We start from the raw sequence: 16,405 nt of genomic DNA on the forward strand, positions 1-16,405 counted from the left end.
CGATCAGCTGCGACGAATTGTCGTTCGTCGATGGCTTCATTACCTTGCTACGACGGAGTCGTCGGTGACGGAGACCGAGCATCCCAATTGTTCGCTCCTCCGATGATCCGACTACCCTGAAATAACTACCCAAAATATTCAAATATTTGCCTCGTCGTATTGTTCACTTCGCGGAAACGAGGTTGTCTCTTTACGCGATTATAAAGATCTCGATTCGCTTTTCTAAATTCTATTCTTTCCAGAGACCAAGCCCAACTATTCGAGGCGGAAAGAAAGTTCATTTTTGTGGCTACTATCTATTTCAATTTTCCAAGGGAACTTCCTTCTTTTGTCCCGTTCGAAATAATAGCGCGGGAAGGAATGGTGAAAGGACAGCGAAATACCAACGGCGATCAAGAAGGATCTCTCTTTAGTTAATCGCCCATTGAACCCTTTCGCGATAAAAGTTTTTAATTGAACTCGATCGTTCCGAGGCAACGATACCACGGTGGCGGATCCCAGGGACTGCGTTCATTCGATCGCAGACCGAATTTAGGCAAGTCGAAAGGAAGAGCGGCGGAAAGGAGAAGAGGGTAATGAAGGGTGGGACAGAAGGAAGTCTTTGGAACGAGGAGAAGGAGGAGGAGGAGGAGGAAGAAGCCACCTTTCACCGCGCAGAACAGAAGTATGCACCCTCTGCCAGACGCCAGGCGTTTCCTTAATTGCATTTTTATGCTCGCCCGGATTTCCAAGCTGCGGAAAAAAGACGAAAGGAGGAAAATGGAACGGCGAGAAGAGAGCAGTTTATTATCCCCGCGCCTGGAGAAGAAGCCCCTCCATTAACGCGCGTCTCGATTGAACCTGGCCCAGACCTGTGTGTGGGATCGACGTGTGCGCGCGCGCAGTGCTACGATTTTTCCGTCTCGTTAAACTCCGTCTTCGATAATTATCCATAGGGATTCGGGAACGAATTTTCACGTCGAACGAGGAGGAAGACAGGGGAGAGCAGATAACGAAGCGGATAAGGAGATAAGGAAGCATATTCCTTTTCCTTCTTTTTTTTTTTTTTAATTTATCACAGGGAGCGGATGGAATCGATCTGGAATCTAATTCCGACGCGGAGGGAAAGGAGATTCGATCGAGGTTGACGAGAGGAGAGCTCTCGTTCGCGAGATTAACGAGGGCAGAGACTTGGGTAATTCCAAACATCGCCGACAAAAGGTCCTCGAGACGGAGGCGAACGCGGGGCGTGAGCGTCGAACTAGACGAGGAGAATTCCAGATCGTTGAGCGTTTCGTGTAATTCGCGAACTCTGCTTCCTTCGACTCGCGTCTTATTCTTGCTTCTATAGTTTGGAAAAATTAATTCTTCCGATTCTTCGAAAGAATTCGAAAGAATTCTTCGAAAAGGATGCGAGAATTCGGAGGATCGATCCGAGGGAACGTTCTCGCTTGGAAAAATAGGGGAAAGGAGCCATTCCCTTTAAGACGAACGTTTATCAGACGTGGATAACGGCGTGGAAGGACAAAGGAGTTTTGGGAGAGGCGAACGAGGGGAAGTCGGACCGATCGAACGGATATCTCTTCTTCCCACTTGACTCCGTGTAACAGTCGGGAATAAGTTGGAAACTTGCTCGTACCATCCAGGCCATTCGTTCCTTCTGTCCAACCTCTCTTTCACGGGCCCGGATTTATTGAAATTTTATGCGCTAGTCCGATGAGGTCCGAGCTTCCAACCACTTTTATCAACGACTCCGCCTCGCCGGATCTTATATTACGTGGAACGAGGAACATTCCCGGCGAGCCGATTCCTCGATTTCGCTTCTCCAAGCCGATTTCTCCTTTATACCGACCTCCCCTTTCGATCTCCGCCCGAGTATATTACGTATGGGAAAAATTCCGAATATCCGAGACTCGGTTCGACTCGGTCAAAACCAGAATTTTAATAATATCCCGGTGAAAATAAAAGTCGTGCGAAAGTCATCATTTGATTTCTTTCTCGCTGGATCGTATATACGCGTCGCTCGTATCCGAACCTTTCAATTTTTCCCAAACTTTTTCTATTCAAATTCTATTTTATTCTAATCCATCTTTTTTCCTTTTTTTTTTCGATTCAAAGTCGAAGCGTATCGCGATCCGCTCGACGGATTATTATTCGCGTTGTAATTGTTACAACGAAGTGAATATTTAACGATACGTGGTGGCTAGTCTACTCACCCTAGGTTATGGTTGTCGGTGTTGTCCTGCGCGTCCTCTGTCACGGAGTCCTGGGTGAGAGGACCTTGGGTGACGTCAACCCCCATGCTGCCCAGATCCAACGTGGCATACGTTCTGCGCGCTTGAACCCTCGTGCCGCCGCCCCCGCCGCCGCCGCCGCCGCCAGTCACTTCGCCGCTTCTGCCACCGTTCCCGACCAATTCTTGGTACAATTCATCGTACAGGGAACTCCCGTTCTCGTTGCTGTTCAGAGCATCGTCCAGGCGAGCCGGGTCCAAGTGGTAATTCGGATTCTCGAAAGAGAGCAGACCGTTTTCTGTAACAAACATTCGTTTCTCAGCCTCGGTAAAAATTCCTTCCCTAACATTCGGATCGATTCATGTATTTTTAAGAGTCGTATCGAGTTCGACGCGAGCGAAAGGAATGGTTAAAGTCGAATTCGCAGAATTACTTTATCGTGCTGTCGTGAGTCGTCGATAATGAAATACTTGTCTTGGTGGATAAAGCGAAGCAGACGTCAAGATTCACTACCACTCTCGTGATAGTTTAGGATAGGTTTAGGATAGGCGAACAGCGACGATAATACAAAAGCACAATATTTGGAGTAGTGTAGGGAAACTAGGCGCTTTGTTATTTTGAAAAAATAGCTATGGAGCGTGATAGAGAGAGAAAAAGAGAGAGAGACAAAGAAATTTACATAAAACTATTTGTCAAAATAATGCGAAAGCCAATCGTCGACGCGATACTAACGTCGAGGTGAAAAAAGCAGCGAAAGAAAAAGAATAAAGTCCACGAAGCGACAAACACGAAGAGCAGAGTGGATCAATCGCGAGGAGACGTCATCCGACTTGAGACGATCCGAGTTTCGGAATCCTCATGGGGGAGGAGATAGCAGAAGTGGAATTCCTTCTTCTCGAAGGAAGAAGAGGATTGAAAACATTGACCGTTCGTATCAGCTGAAAAGCGCAGATGAGTGAAATTCAAGCTTGCGACACACAGAGAGAGAAAGAGATAGAGAAAGAGAGAGAAAGAGAGAGAGACAGATATCGATGATTACGATGATTACTGATTAATCACGGTGTACGCTACTCACTGATGATCCTCAGCAAGACGACAATCATTAGAAGAACGTTGTACAGAAATCGAAAGAACGCATCCATGCCAAGTTGACGCCGGTCATATTGTTAAAAAAATCTCGGCCGATAATCGTGAAACGTTGACAGAGAAGAACTCCATGTACTTATCGACAACGACGAGCTACGTCGGTATGTATATACATATACACCCTGTGTAAATAGGAGATCGTGATACACGGAGGAACGTGTGTACGTGTGTGTGTGTACGCGAGGGTGTCTAAGACGAATCTCCTTGGCCTCCTTTGTCCCTCCCTTCCTTCCTTCCTTCCTTTCTTCCTTCCTTCTATCCTTGACACTCCTATCTCCTCCACCGTGTATCTATCTCCCTTCTGTCCCTCTCCCTCCCCTGATATTGATTCAAGAACCGCGAGCTTTAAGCTCTCCTCTCCCCCCTCCCCCCTGCTTCGAGCTTCTTTCGGTCAAAGGGACGCGGAGTTGGCGCACGACCGGAGTCGTTTGTCAGAAACCGCGATTAATCGCTACGATCCGCGTCACATTACTCTTCCTCGACTTATCTCTGGATTAAATTTACGAACGACGGGGGGGGGGAGGGGGTGAGAGGAGAGGAGAAAACAAAGGATATAAAATTCGGATTCGAAAAAATTCGGATTAATCGAGTGGATTTAACGACGCGTCTGTTCGAAAGGACGATTCCAAAGAGAGAGATCAAACCGTTTTTTCCCTTCCCGTCTTTTCCTCGGCACACGGTTGTTCTTTCGAAACAACAGGCTCATCCACGAGAAATAGAGAAGAGAGGTAATTAATCGATCGAATTACGCGAACCAAACTTGTTTCCGTCCTCCCTTTGACGCTACCTCTTTCGAGATTAATTCGACGTTTGTCGCGACCCTCGCCAATCGCTTTCACCGTCGACCATCGGCCATCGACGCTGATTTCCGGATCGAACAAAAAAAGGGTAATCGGTAATTCTCCCTCGGTTTCTCGTACGAATTTTACGAGCTGCCACGTCGGGAATACCACGATCGCCGCTCAAAGAGTAGTACGTCTGGTTTCGGAAGGGACGGGGAAAAACGGGTTCGTTAATTTTTCCACCCACTCGAGTTCATAATAATTATTCTGGAATTCGACGAAAGTTGGATGATTCCGGGGGAAGGGAGGGAGGCCGAGGGACGAATCGGCGAAGGGGCGACGCGTTCGTGGGCGACGAATCGCGATCGTGCGCTCGTTACACGTGTGACGGTAGTGGTGCGTTCAGTTGGTGAATGCGTTTCGTTATTTCGTTCGAAGGAAATAAGAAGAAACGGCGGAAATAACGGAGAAAGGTTTCTCGCTCAACGTGAGACGAATAATTGAAAGCTTCGGATCGAGTTTACGACGGTGTCCGAGTCGACGAGAGAGAGAGAGAGAGAGAGATTGTACTCCGTTTCGATCCCATTAACTTGTTCCGCGAATTATTTTGCGAATAATTTATCAATTTGCCTTGGAAATTACGGTTAATTATTTAAAGATCAAAGAGGGTGGAAACGGCGAAAGAAGGGTGGCGTAATTCGTAGGTAAGACGGAAGATGGAAAGATTTCGTTAATTCAGGAGGGAAGGCCGGATGAGTCAGCAGAAGGGTGGATCGTTCGTGCGCGACAAATTGGCCGGGGACGTGCTCGTGTTGCCGCATTCCTGTTATAGATATGCTCGCGGCCGCGAGCTGCTGCTTCTTTTCGAACGGATTCTCGTTATTTCGCGCGAGAAACTTTTCCGTCTTACGAGTATATCCGAACACTTGGAACTTTACACTTACGAGCAACCTCTCTCTCTCTCTCTCTCTCTCGTGCTTCCACTTTCCAGTCGAGGAGAAGAGAAAGGAAAGAGGGAGGAAAGAAGAGCGACGTGTTATGTTGTTCGTGCTTTGCCCCAAAATTCGGGCAAAAGCATCGATTCGATGCTTTCCAAACGATCCGAACTCGGGTTACGAGACCGCACTGCGGAGGAAAGGGCAGGAAAAGGGGGAAGTTCACCTTTTTTGCGAGTTTTTAAGCCGGAGAGCAGCGTCGAGTCAGCGAATTCCGCGGGCGGGCGAGTACGAGTGGCGCGAGGAAGGCCACCGAGCAGCGCATTTCGTTATTTCGGTTGGGAGGGAAGGGGTGTGGGGAGCAGTCTGGAAGTAGAGGAAGAAGAGGAAGGAGGAACGGAGGCCGTGCACGAGAGTTTGAAAGTTTGGACACGCTTTCGGCGTTAGAACCGGAAGCAAGGTTGGCGGAAAGAGAAGGAGAAGGGCGTGGGAAGGCTGAACAAGGAGGACAGGAGGGAATAAAGGGAAGGGAGGGAGAGAACTCCGTCACCGCCCCTCGATGAGTCACCCTATCGATTCCTCGGCCGAGTCTAGATGAAGTCTAGGGGGTGAAGGGGCTCTTTACCACCGACGAGTACCTCTCTTCGTTTTCTTTTCTTCTTCTTCTTCTTCTTCTTCTTCTCGTCCTTTCTTTCGTCGTTCTTTCTTCTATTCTTTGGCCTCTTCATCTTTACCCCTCTCTTTTCGTCGACGTCCTTTTACATATATATATATGTGTGTACAATATATATATGTATATATGTGTGTATGTGTGTGTGTAAGTCCTTTCCACGGAATATTAACTTTCATGAGCGCAGAGCAACCTCTTCGACCACGTTCTGTCGCTACTCGTGGAATTGCGGAGGTCACGTATCTCATAAGTACCGAAGGCGATCGACCAACTCCGTCGAGCATTCTAGTGCGGGGGTGGTAGTCATTTTTTAACAGAGCTACGCCATGCGAACTAATCTTCTTTGCGGATCGATCGACGTTGTAATTTAAATATCCAACGCCTCGTCCCAACATCCTTCCAGTTCCTATCCTTTCCCGATAGATAGACGAAATTCGATTAAAGAAAGAGAGGCAGAATACGTAACGCGAATTTATTTTATTTCGAAGATAGATTCTCGTTATATTTCACGCTACGTAATCCAAAATAGCAGCGGAGAAATCGTTGGCGGACCGTTGTTCCATTCTTCTCGTTCACGGTTCACCGCGATAAGATTCTTCACGGGCCGAGAAATAAAGCGATTCTCGTCCTCCCCCCTCTCCCTTTTCCCCATGGTCACCCCTTTTACGGAATTCAACCCGTTTATTCGAGCCCGGTCTTGCGATCATGCCCCAGGCCGGGTGTCGATGCTGCCCGCCACCCTCTCTCCCAAGCTTTTTCCTTTACTCCTCCTCCTCCTCCTCCCCTCCGTAACAATGAAGTTACGGTCTTAAATGTCTCTCGCACGGGAGACCATAGAGAATGGGGTGCGAAGAGCCCAAGCACCCCGTGTCTCGTTACGGCGAGAAAAGGCAAGGGACAATTTGAAAACCGGCCGTTAAGCTTTACGGCGGTCCGAAAATGTTGGCGGCCCTTCGAAAAGGTCAAGATTTTTTTCAGGTAATGGCGCCCGACACTGCCTTTTTCTCTCCCTCCCTCTCTCCCCCCTCCTTCTCCATCGTTCGAATTTCACCATCCTCACGGTCGCGCTTTTTTGCCAAAGTGACGAAAAGTGGCGCTCCCCCGAGTGTTCGTTAAAGGAACCGTTTGAAAAGGCAAATTTGCTCGAAATTCGAACGCTGGTGCATGCATGCACACGTATACACGTATACATATACGATACGGGCCGATTCGACGAGGCGAGACGAGTCAAGATATATTCAGAGCGGAAGATCGAATGCAAACAGCTGCGAGGACTACTGTCCCATCGTATTTTTAGTAGAGGTTGTTCGAGATGAAAGAGGAACGACGAGAGAAAAAAAAAAGAGAAGAAAAGAATCGAAGAACGAGAGCCTCCTCCCGTTCCCCCCCGTTCATTTTCGTCGAACAACCTACGATCTCGTTCGAGGCTTTTTCTCGCCACAATCCACCGTTTCTCGTAGGTAACTTTGGACGTAGATGTTACGTAGAGCTGAAGGATGCTTATGCCTATTTTTTCCCCCCACCCAACGACGCGATCGAAACACGATCCGTCGCCGCTTAGACGTCCTGGCGCCATTCGCTCACGGCGCCGCACGCAACCCTTGAACGCTGTTAGCCGAGTCGTGCCACCTCTGACTTCTCTCCGATTCTGGCTCACCAACAACAACATCGACCCCTTCCGCGCGATCTTATCCGGCTTCTCGATACCGTTCAACGCTCGCTCATTCGGGGGAGAGGGATGGACCGAATACAAATAATCTTTTTCGCGTTACGAGATTAAAAAAAAAAAAAAAAAAAAAAAAAAACGACGATCGGATCGAGCATCTTTCTCTTCTTCTTCTTCGAGAATTCGAAATTTAAAAAATAAAATTGATCGCGTTATTATCGGATAATCGCGATCGATAGTCGACGATGTTTGGACGCGCATGGGTGTCACAACTCTTGACCGACGATATATCATTCTCGCTTCTGCGTGCAACGCTGCGGAAAACGTCAACTGTTTCTTTTTTTTCTTTTTTTTTTTTAAATAAAACCAACGCGATCGGGAAACCACCGCACGGCACGAGCGACCGATGAAAATTTAAATCGCATCGAATTATTGCAGCTCGTGCGAGTTCTCTCAGCTCGTTAATCGATAATGCGAGAGCGAGAAACGAGTATTTTCACGCGCGAAAATGATCGAAATTTCGAAATGGATGGGGATAAGGGCGTGCAAAGGTCGTAAGACGGGTCCGTCCAGACGTCGACCGTTTTCACTTAAACGTCGTAGCGGCACTAGGAGGGTGAAAGGTCGGTAGTTAAAACTTCGCCGCTGGTTTATGACTCGTGTAAAGTAGGGACGCCCGATGAATATGAATAAGCGAGGAGTCTAATTCGCAAAGTATACACCACCGCGATCCCGGCTATCTCTTTCAATCCGTCCTTCTCTGCTATCTCGTCCAACCTGCTTGTTTACGACCGCAGACGGCTACTTTTCCAGATTGCTATTTGCCGATGCGTTAGCGCGCGATTTAACCAATGCTCTCTCTCTCTCTCTCTCACGGAATATTTTTCTTCTCTCGCTCTCGAAACGTACGTATATGTAAGTATACGTGCGCGTGTACAGCGTTGCCTCGTATTTAGCATTCGAGAGACGCGGCGAGTCGAAAAATTGAATATCTCTTACACGGTCGGTGAACGAAGCGAACGGAGGATATCTCGGCGGGGCATCGAGCGGGTCTCGAGTTTCGAGAGTCGTGACGCGAGATTGGGACAAGGGGAATTCGGAATACGGCGAGAGGATCGGTGACAAAATGGGTTTCTTCGTGACAATGACGGGTGCTTCGTCACACGTTCGATTCGAGGGGTGAAAATAGGCGAGCATCCCGTTCGCTGGCTCGTGGAAGGACACACCGTGACAGAGGGGAAAAAAGGGACGTGGTGTGTATCTCGGTGTGCGGAGTCTGTACACCGGCCGGTCTAAAAACGGCAACAAAACAGAAGTGAGCCGAGTCTGGCGCAAAGCCATACGTCGCTCCACCGTCTATCGATCTCTCTCTTTCTCTCTCTCCCTCTCTTCTGTCTAGAAGCGTGTTTCCGTGCGCGAGGTAATTCCGATCGACCGCCAGTTTTGACGTTCGATCAAGATCGGAGTGGCGAGTGACAGGCCACTGTGCAATTTCGTCCGATGCAAGATTTTTCGCCACTTCTGACGTTTCCCGGGATAATAATAGCTTACCCCGTGTGATGATCGTGTTACCAGGTGGAAAATAATTTTGAGATTCGCCCGCTTCTATTTTCGTTGGATCGATAACGGATATATTTAAAGAAAATATTAAATTTCGTGGCAACAATTTTTTCGAAGATTCGACTCGATGGAGATTTTCTTTTTTTTTTTTTTTTTTTCCCCATCGAGACGAATCCTCGAAGAGAAGGGATCCCCTTTTAAAGATTCCTAAGCTCTATCGCTATTAAGACGAATTATACAAATTTATGCGAGAGCGTCCAAGTTAAGCGTAGCTGCATTTCAACGAAAGTCAGGAATCCAAGTTTGCCCGTCCTCGTGCATTCGTCGAGCGCGATGAAAGAAAAGAGAGAGAGAAAGAGAGAGAGAGAGGGAACGTTCCGGAAACGGTAGAGATAATCTAATTTGCCCGCTACGTCTTTCTCTACGCCTGCTACGTTCGTCAACCGCCATCTTGAAACCGTTCCGAGTATCCGACGGATGCGAATCGATATTTCAAGGACGGACCGTCGTACGGTAAAATAATTAACCAGCGTAGTAGGATCAAAGAAGATCGTGGCCAAGGACGGAAAGAGAGGAAAACATCGCGAGAACTTTTTTTTTTTTGTCTTTCTAGCCTAGATTAGTCGAATAAAACTCGTATCTGTTCGATGGAGTATAGAGGAGGCGGATAATTCCCAGTTATTCGAATGGAAAAGAAAAGTATCCGAGTTTCGACGTCTTCTTTTTATTTATTTACTCGATTCCGGAATCGGCCACTTAAACGAACGATACTAAAAAAGAATTGAATTATTCGTGCAATTATTTAGGATGGTCTGGAAAGTTGGAAAGGTGGTGGCATGGTTATCGGAGAGAACGGTTATATACCGTCGCCGGCGACGGGAGAAGGTGTCGGTCTCGCGCGAGCGCGAATCGCGCATGTACACGGGCGCCACGAGAGCGAACCAGGAACGCGTAGACGAGAGAGAAGTAGAAATGCAGGGCGACGACTTGGAGTGTGCGCCGTGAGCGGAGCGAGGAGGGGGGAGTCTCGTCCTCGTTAGATTCGCATTTAGATTAAACTCGGTGCCGCGGTAATAACCTAAGTTTGGTCATCATTTTTTCCTCCCCGGTGCCGCGATCGCGGGGCAAAACTCCTCTCCGCCCCGTAATTCCGCGCGGCCCCGATTTCGAGCAACCGCAGCGTTGCCAACTGCTGGATATTCGAAATTCGAAAGTATGTCCAAGATTCTCTTCGGGCACGAAATCCTACCCATCATGAAGATCTAAATCTAGCGTAAACGTCAAATCGACCGATTTCGTCTCGATTTCGAGTGAGTTTCGAAAGTTAAAAAAAAAAAAAAATACGATCAAAGGGGAGGCGTTTCCGTTAATTTGATAACGGAAACCGATAAATCTCGATCGCGATTTTAACGCGTTTTTTTAACGGGAGGAGGATACGTGCTCGCTCCGCGATCTCCAAGCTTTATCGCGTTTCGCGGTCGCGGTTATACAGTTTCGGATCCCGTCCACGGGGAATATCGTGTTGGCACACGTACTTAAGCGACGCGAGATCGAGCCATTTTTACGTACGAGCGGGAGAAGGATATATCTACCGTAGTACTTTCGATCGCCGTTTTTCACCCAAAACGCCCCCCCGCGCGCCCATATATCAACTCGCCTTTAACCTTTTACGTACCGAAATCCGCCCGTTTTCTCTCGCTCTCCGGTATTAAACTTTCTCTGCGCGTGTGAATACGCGATACTTTTAGTTTTATTATCGGAGTAAATAAAAATGGCCTCTATCCATTTAGAGTTATTTCGAAGAGAATACTTCTCGTATTCTCTTCTCTATGATCGAAAGAACGAAAGAAAGGAAGGTGGAAAAGACTCGGTTCTCGTCCGGTTCCCCAACCTTTGTACGTATACCTTAAACCCTGGACGTCCATCGAGCGGCACGTACGCGTCGTACAGGTTAGACGCGTCTTTCGAGTTTTTACAGTACGCCCGTAAAACCGATATTGCGTCGGTTGAAATTTTTACCGGGGAACCGATATCCGTGCGCGAGATGCCATCTCGGCTAATCCTCTTAACTATGGGGCGAGCCGAGTTTTCCCGCCACCTTTACGACACGTCGCTTTTTATCGATTCCCGTTCACCCCCTCTTCTCGGACACGGTTTACCATCACCCTCGAGAATTTCCCTCTACGATCAATTTCGCGAAATAATTTCTGTCGTTTCGAAAGTGCGCCACCTCGAACGACCGATAAACCCGGCAACAACTCATTTCGTACACGTATTAGGCGTTTGTTTATGGCCCGTCCCCACGGCACGCCCGATCCTATAGATTATGTAAAGAGAACGTAATAGACTCTGGGACCGGTGGATTATCGGGATTACAGGGGGAAACGCGGGTCGAGTACCGAGGCCGCGCTTCGACGAAGAAACTATCCCTGGATTACAACACGCGGCTTTCACCGAAACTACTTTGATTATCTCGCACACTTTAACGAATTACGTAAGCGTTGCGATTATGTTCGGTCCTGTCGTTTGGACAAACGGACGATACAATGGTAATTCGATTGTTCGTCAGCGATAACATCTGGCCGAAGCGATTTCGATGCTTCGCCAAATTTTCAAAAACTTGCGACTACTCAGTTGGACAAACAATGGACGATTGAAGCGATTCGATGCTTCGCCAAATTTCCAAAAACTTGCGACTACTCAGTTGGATAAACTATGGACGATTGAAGCGATTCGATGCTTCGCCAAATTTGCAAAAACTTGCGACTATTCGGCCCTGTTGCTTGGACAAACGATACAATGGTAATTCGATTGTTCGCCAGCGTGAAACGACTTCGATGCTTCGCCAAATTTGCAAAAACTTGCGACTACTCAGTTGCACAATGGACGATTGAAGCGATTCGATGCTTCGCCAAATTTCCAAAAACTTGCAACTACTCTGTTGGACGATAACAATGAACGATACAATGATAATTCGATTGATCGCGAGTAGCGGTCCTCCAAATACGGAAAAATAGTATCGGTGATCCTCCCCTACATACGATAAACTTAAAATTCCATATATATAATGTAAAATTTCATTTTTACCATCGCGCTACCGTCTCTTAAACGTTTACCAAGGGTGATACGCGTAGCGATAAACCGCGCGGTTTATCGCGGCTCGAGGTCTCGAGGTAAGGGGAAAGTTTTAGCCCGGAAGGGGAGGAAAACTTCTCGATTAACGGCGGAGATGCTCGGAGGAGGAGAAGAATCGAAAAATGCGCGGGGTTCCGTTTCTTCCCCCTCCTCCCCTCCGCTAACGGACGCTGGTTAAAAAAGTTTGCGCGAAGGTTTCTAAACCGGTTAAAAACGCGGCGCATCGGGGATAACGAGGCAAACTTCCCCCGATTTTCCGTATTGTCCGCACGAGGGCGACGCTTGAAAAGGCGTAGCCAGGGTGGTGGTGGCTCGTATGAAATTTCAGTGGCGAGACAATAACAAGCTCGCGCGTGAAAAATATCCTCCCTCCGGATCTTCGCCGTGAATTTTGTCTGGCTTGGCGGGTTCATGAATTACGCGCGGATGGAAGAAGGTGGGCTGGTATACACGGCTCGCAACCCTTCCCTCGCTCGAGCGGAAGGAACCGGTTACAAGGAGATTTCCCGAGGCGGATACCATCCGCAATAATAAACTGTGTCTCTCAGCGATATTGGGGATACGCAGAGCGATAGCTCTTACGTTCGCTTACGAAGCAGAGGTTGGAAAAATATCGAGGAAAATATTATTTTTAAGAGGGAATATCTAGGACGGAATTCATTCAGTTCGTGGCAACCCGATTCTTATTAATTTAGGATTGTTTTTCTAGAGAATATATATATATATATGTGTGTGTGTATGTATATGTGTGTGTGTTATAAGATTCGCATCCCGAAATTACAGAGTTATGGAGCAGTATTCTCGCTCGAATCGTGGAAAATTTACGCAAACATAAGGAAGGGGAAGGGTAACTTCTCCGCTTCGGCGCCTCTGATATTCCGTTTAATCTGGGGAGAATTGTCTGTTCTTCGTTGGGAGAAGCAGGCGTTACAGGTGAAACGAGGTGCAATATGGACGCCTGTACCGTTCGCTGTGGAAGGGGTTATAAAGAGATTTCCCTCCGGTGGAGAGAAATATTAGCTGCAATAACAGTATTTCTCGCGATATTAGCTGCTAGTCGTTTAATTCTTCTATACCCTTCTTCGTATACCCTTCCCGATACCTCTTCAACAACCGGCCGTTTCTCTTTCGCCGTCTCTTTTAATTGAACCGCCAATCCCCCCGCCTTTCGCCTCTCGACTGCCTTTCCTCGGGGTTCGAACAATTCTCAGAATCGTGGAGACGTATCGTTGGCTAGTCGCCAATCGCCAATAGGAGGAGCAGGCGAGATTTTAGCGGTTTTCACCGCTAGCCAACCATGCTCCGATATTCCTTTTCGAACGCCTTCCTTCTTTAGAGATAGATCAATGGTGGTGGCAACAAGGATTTTTATTCCCCTCCCCAAATTCGTTTCGCGTATTCTCTCTCGCGAGTGTGATAAAAACAAAAAGAAGAAACTTGGAAAGTCGAAAAGTCCAACGATTCGCATCGAAGAAGCCACGAAACGAGATGCCTTTTGCCACCTCGATGCCCCCTCAGAATTTCATAAAGTAGTCGTTCTATCGATACTCGAGAGAGAGAGAGAGAGAGAGAGAGAGAGAGAGAGAGAGAGAGAGAGAGAGAGAGATACCTAGACAAAGCATTCTGGCAAACTCCCCAAGCAACGAAGTTTCCGTAACTACGTCACGAAACCGGCGCGTCCTTTTATATCGGCCACCCGTTCCGTTATTGCGAGACACCTCTCTCCCTCCCTTCACCCCCCCCCCCGTTTTCTCGCACCTTATAATTGACTTACGGAGACTACTATGTGTGTTTGGTCCGGTCCGGAAGGGGGGAAGGGGGAGGAGGAAGAAATTGCAGAGAAGATTTGCTGGCTGGTGGCCAGCCGCCAATAAGGCCGAGCGGCGGCGAAAAGCGGGCGGCGAGTTTCCCGCGGCCAGTCACGAAACGGCTCTACGTTCCCCGATCGATCGATGGTGTTATGCGGTTGTTCAAGCTCGCTAGACGCACACACGCTTGTTCCATCGTGCAACCTTCCAAGATGGAACACTAAACGAAACAGTTCGTCTTCCCGTCACCCTCGCCTTCCAACCGTGCGTATTAAAAAAATGGGAAACGAGCAAAGGGGGTTTCGAACGAGAGAGGAGAGAGAAAGAGAGAGATTTGCCAGAGAAGGGAATTGTCGGTTTGAGAGAAGGGTAAAGAGGGAGGGAAGGGCGTATTCTTGCGAAACACGCAAAACACCGTGCCTCGCAAATTATTCGCGGTCCTTAGCGCGAATCGCGTGGCCGTTTCCATCCGCGCGAAAACCTTCATAAATCGCGTCGCGATAATAATCGCGCGTAGCGGAATACGTAAATAGCCGAGGGTAATGAGGTAAGTGCACGCGTAAGTCTCTCTTAACGTTGCTCCTCCCTGGCCAGAGGGGGAGGAGAGGAGGGGGGGGGCAGGGAGAAAAACCAAGTTGCCGCGTTATGGAGAATTATTAGCGCGCGTCCCCCGCGAATCGCTGTGCATTCGGGCAGGGAGAGTTCAGCCGAGATGTTAAATAAAATATGAGCGATATGCAAATGCGACGCGGCGTTAATTAATAGACCGGCCTGAAATTTCGCCTGAAACGCGCCAAACTTCTCCCTCTCCCTCTCTCTCTCTCTCTCTCTCTCTCTGTCGCTTCTCTTCGAGTGCCATTAATCGTTCTCGTCCCGACATCGACGACGAGAACGAGCGGAACGGGGCTGAGCATCGCGATTAAACGCGATGCGCGCGCGTTTAGTCGACGATTTCGTATCCGTAGCCGGAGGTAATAACTTGAACTGGGGAGAAAACTGCTGAGCGAAAGCAACGTCGAGGGGGGATATTGGTAGCGCGAGAGCGGTAGAGGGATGGACGAGGATACGCAAGGTGGCAGAGGCTAGGTCGACGAGCGTCGAGTCGATGGAAAATCGTTCGTTCGTTCGGTTTTCGTTCGTTCGGAATCGAAGAAGGCGTATCGAGGGCAGAAAAGAGGAAGGGGAGGTGGGGGGATAAAGGAGAAAATCGGCGCGTTTAACTCTCGCGTCGGCGAGAGGAGGACAGGGTAAAGCGAAAAAACCCGGTCGGTAACTAGCACAAGGTACAACCACGACGAGGTACAACAACGAAAGGAGGGTGAAAGAGGACTCGGGGAAGGAGGAGGAGGAGGGGATGGTACGTGGCGTTAACGTAACTACGAGGGTGGAATTACAAGGGGGTTAATCAACGTGCACATACACTCGCTTTGGCTTTCGAGTCCAAGGGTTGTAAACGCGCCCCGCTAAAGTCCACCGTGGACTTTATATGCTGGTCGAAAATAGAGAGAACTCCGAAGTGGCGCGAGAACGATGGAAATAGTGAAAGGGGAATGTTGGGGGGAGAGGGAGAGGGAAGAGAGGCATAGATTTTACGAGGTGGACGCGCCACTTGTCTACCAGCTCGCGGCTATATTTCCTCGTAAATTTATCCGGAGAGATCTTTCTTTCCACCCCTCTAACTCTTACGTCCTCCGCCATCTCCCTTCTCTTTTTCTTTATTTTCTTTCCTTCTTTTTTTTTTTTTTTTTTTAATAATTTATTGCTAGCCGGTCGCGGCAACTCGGAATACTCGTGTCTCGTATTTTCTTATAAACGCGACGGTAACCACAATGTCGTCCAACGGTATACACAGCTACGAAAGCGTAATTAAATATGTAATCGCGAACTCTAAAACGCGGTGCGACGTATTTATTACGCATTACGGGGCGGGAATTCGTATATTTTCGATGGTCGACAACTATCGTCGTCCTTTCGAACCAATTGAAAACGAATTTTCGAAATTGAACGCGGCGTGTGCACGCGCGGACGAGGTTGTCGCGCGTGGTCGAAACGGGAGGTGGGGGGAGGAGAGGAATTCGAGCGAGAGCCAGATATTACGTCGCGTAAATAACAATCAATCGTATTAATTTCCCGGTAATTAATTGTTGAAAATTTTATATGCGATGGCACAGACGCACAAACGGTTACTTGACGGTACCTCGTATCGCCTGCCAAGCAATTAATTATTTCCGATAAGTAGAGACGGCTCCGCGGTAAGAGCGAACTGCGCCCTTGCCAGCCGCTAATTAATTAGCTCGAATTAATATAGTTCAACGTTCCCACGATCCTCTCCCTGTGCGGTGATATTTCAATATTTCAACTACGATATCGCGGACCCGTTTTCTTTCCTTTCTTCTCTTTTTATTTTTTTTTTTTTTCCACCCTCTCGGCGATTAACCTCGCCGTTTTTACGTCGAAGATGAACGCGTAAGAGGGCGAAGGAGAGCGAGG

General features: G+C 48.3%; 1 protein-coding gene across 7 annotated transcripts in view; it reads right to left on the minus strand.

Moving 5' to 3' along the window:
* LOC122719713 (protein Fe65 homolog) overlaps window positions 1–16,405 on the minus strand; it is a 117,173-nt gene that overhangs the window by 43,392 nt on the left and 57,376 nt on the right. For all 7 annotated transcript variants that reach the window (XM_043945773.1, XM_043945783.1, XM_043945819.1 and 4 more), the window contains one exon: window positions 2,196–2,511. In XM_043945773.1, coding sequence (XP_043801708.1) covers window positions 2,196–2,511 — 316 coding nt within the window. The remainder of the gene's footprint in view (window positions 1–2,195; window positions 2,512–16,405) is intronic.

The sequence above is a fragment of the Apis laboriosa genome, unplaced genomic scaffold, assembly GCF_014066325.1.
Source record: "Apis laboriosa isolate Shangri-la unplaced genomic scaffold, ASM1406632v1 scaffold11_cov152, whole genome shotgun sequence".
In the NCBI taxonomy this organism is placed as follows: Eukaryota; Metazoa; Arthropoda; class Insecta; order Hymenoptera; family Apidae; genus Apis; species Apis laboriosa.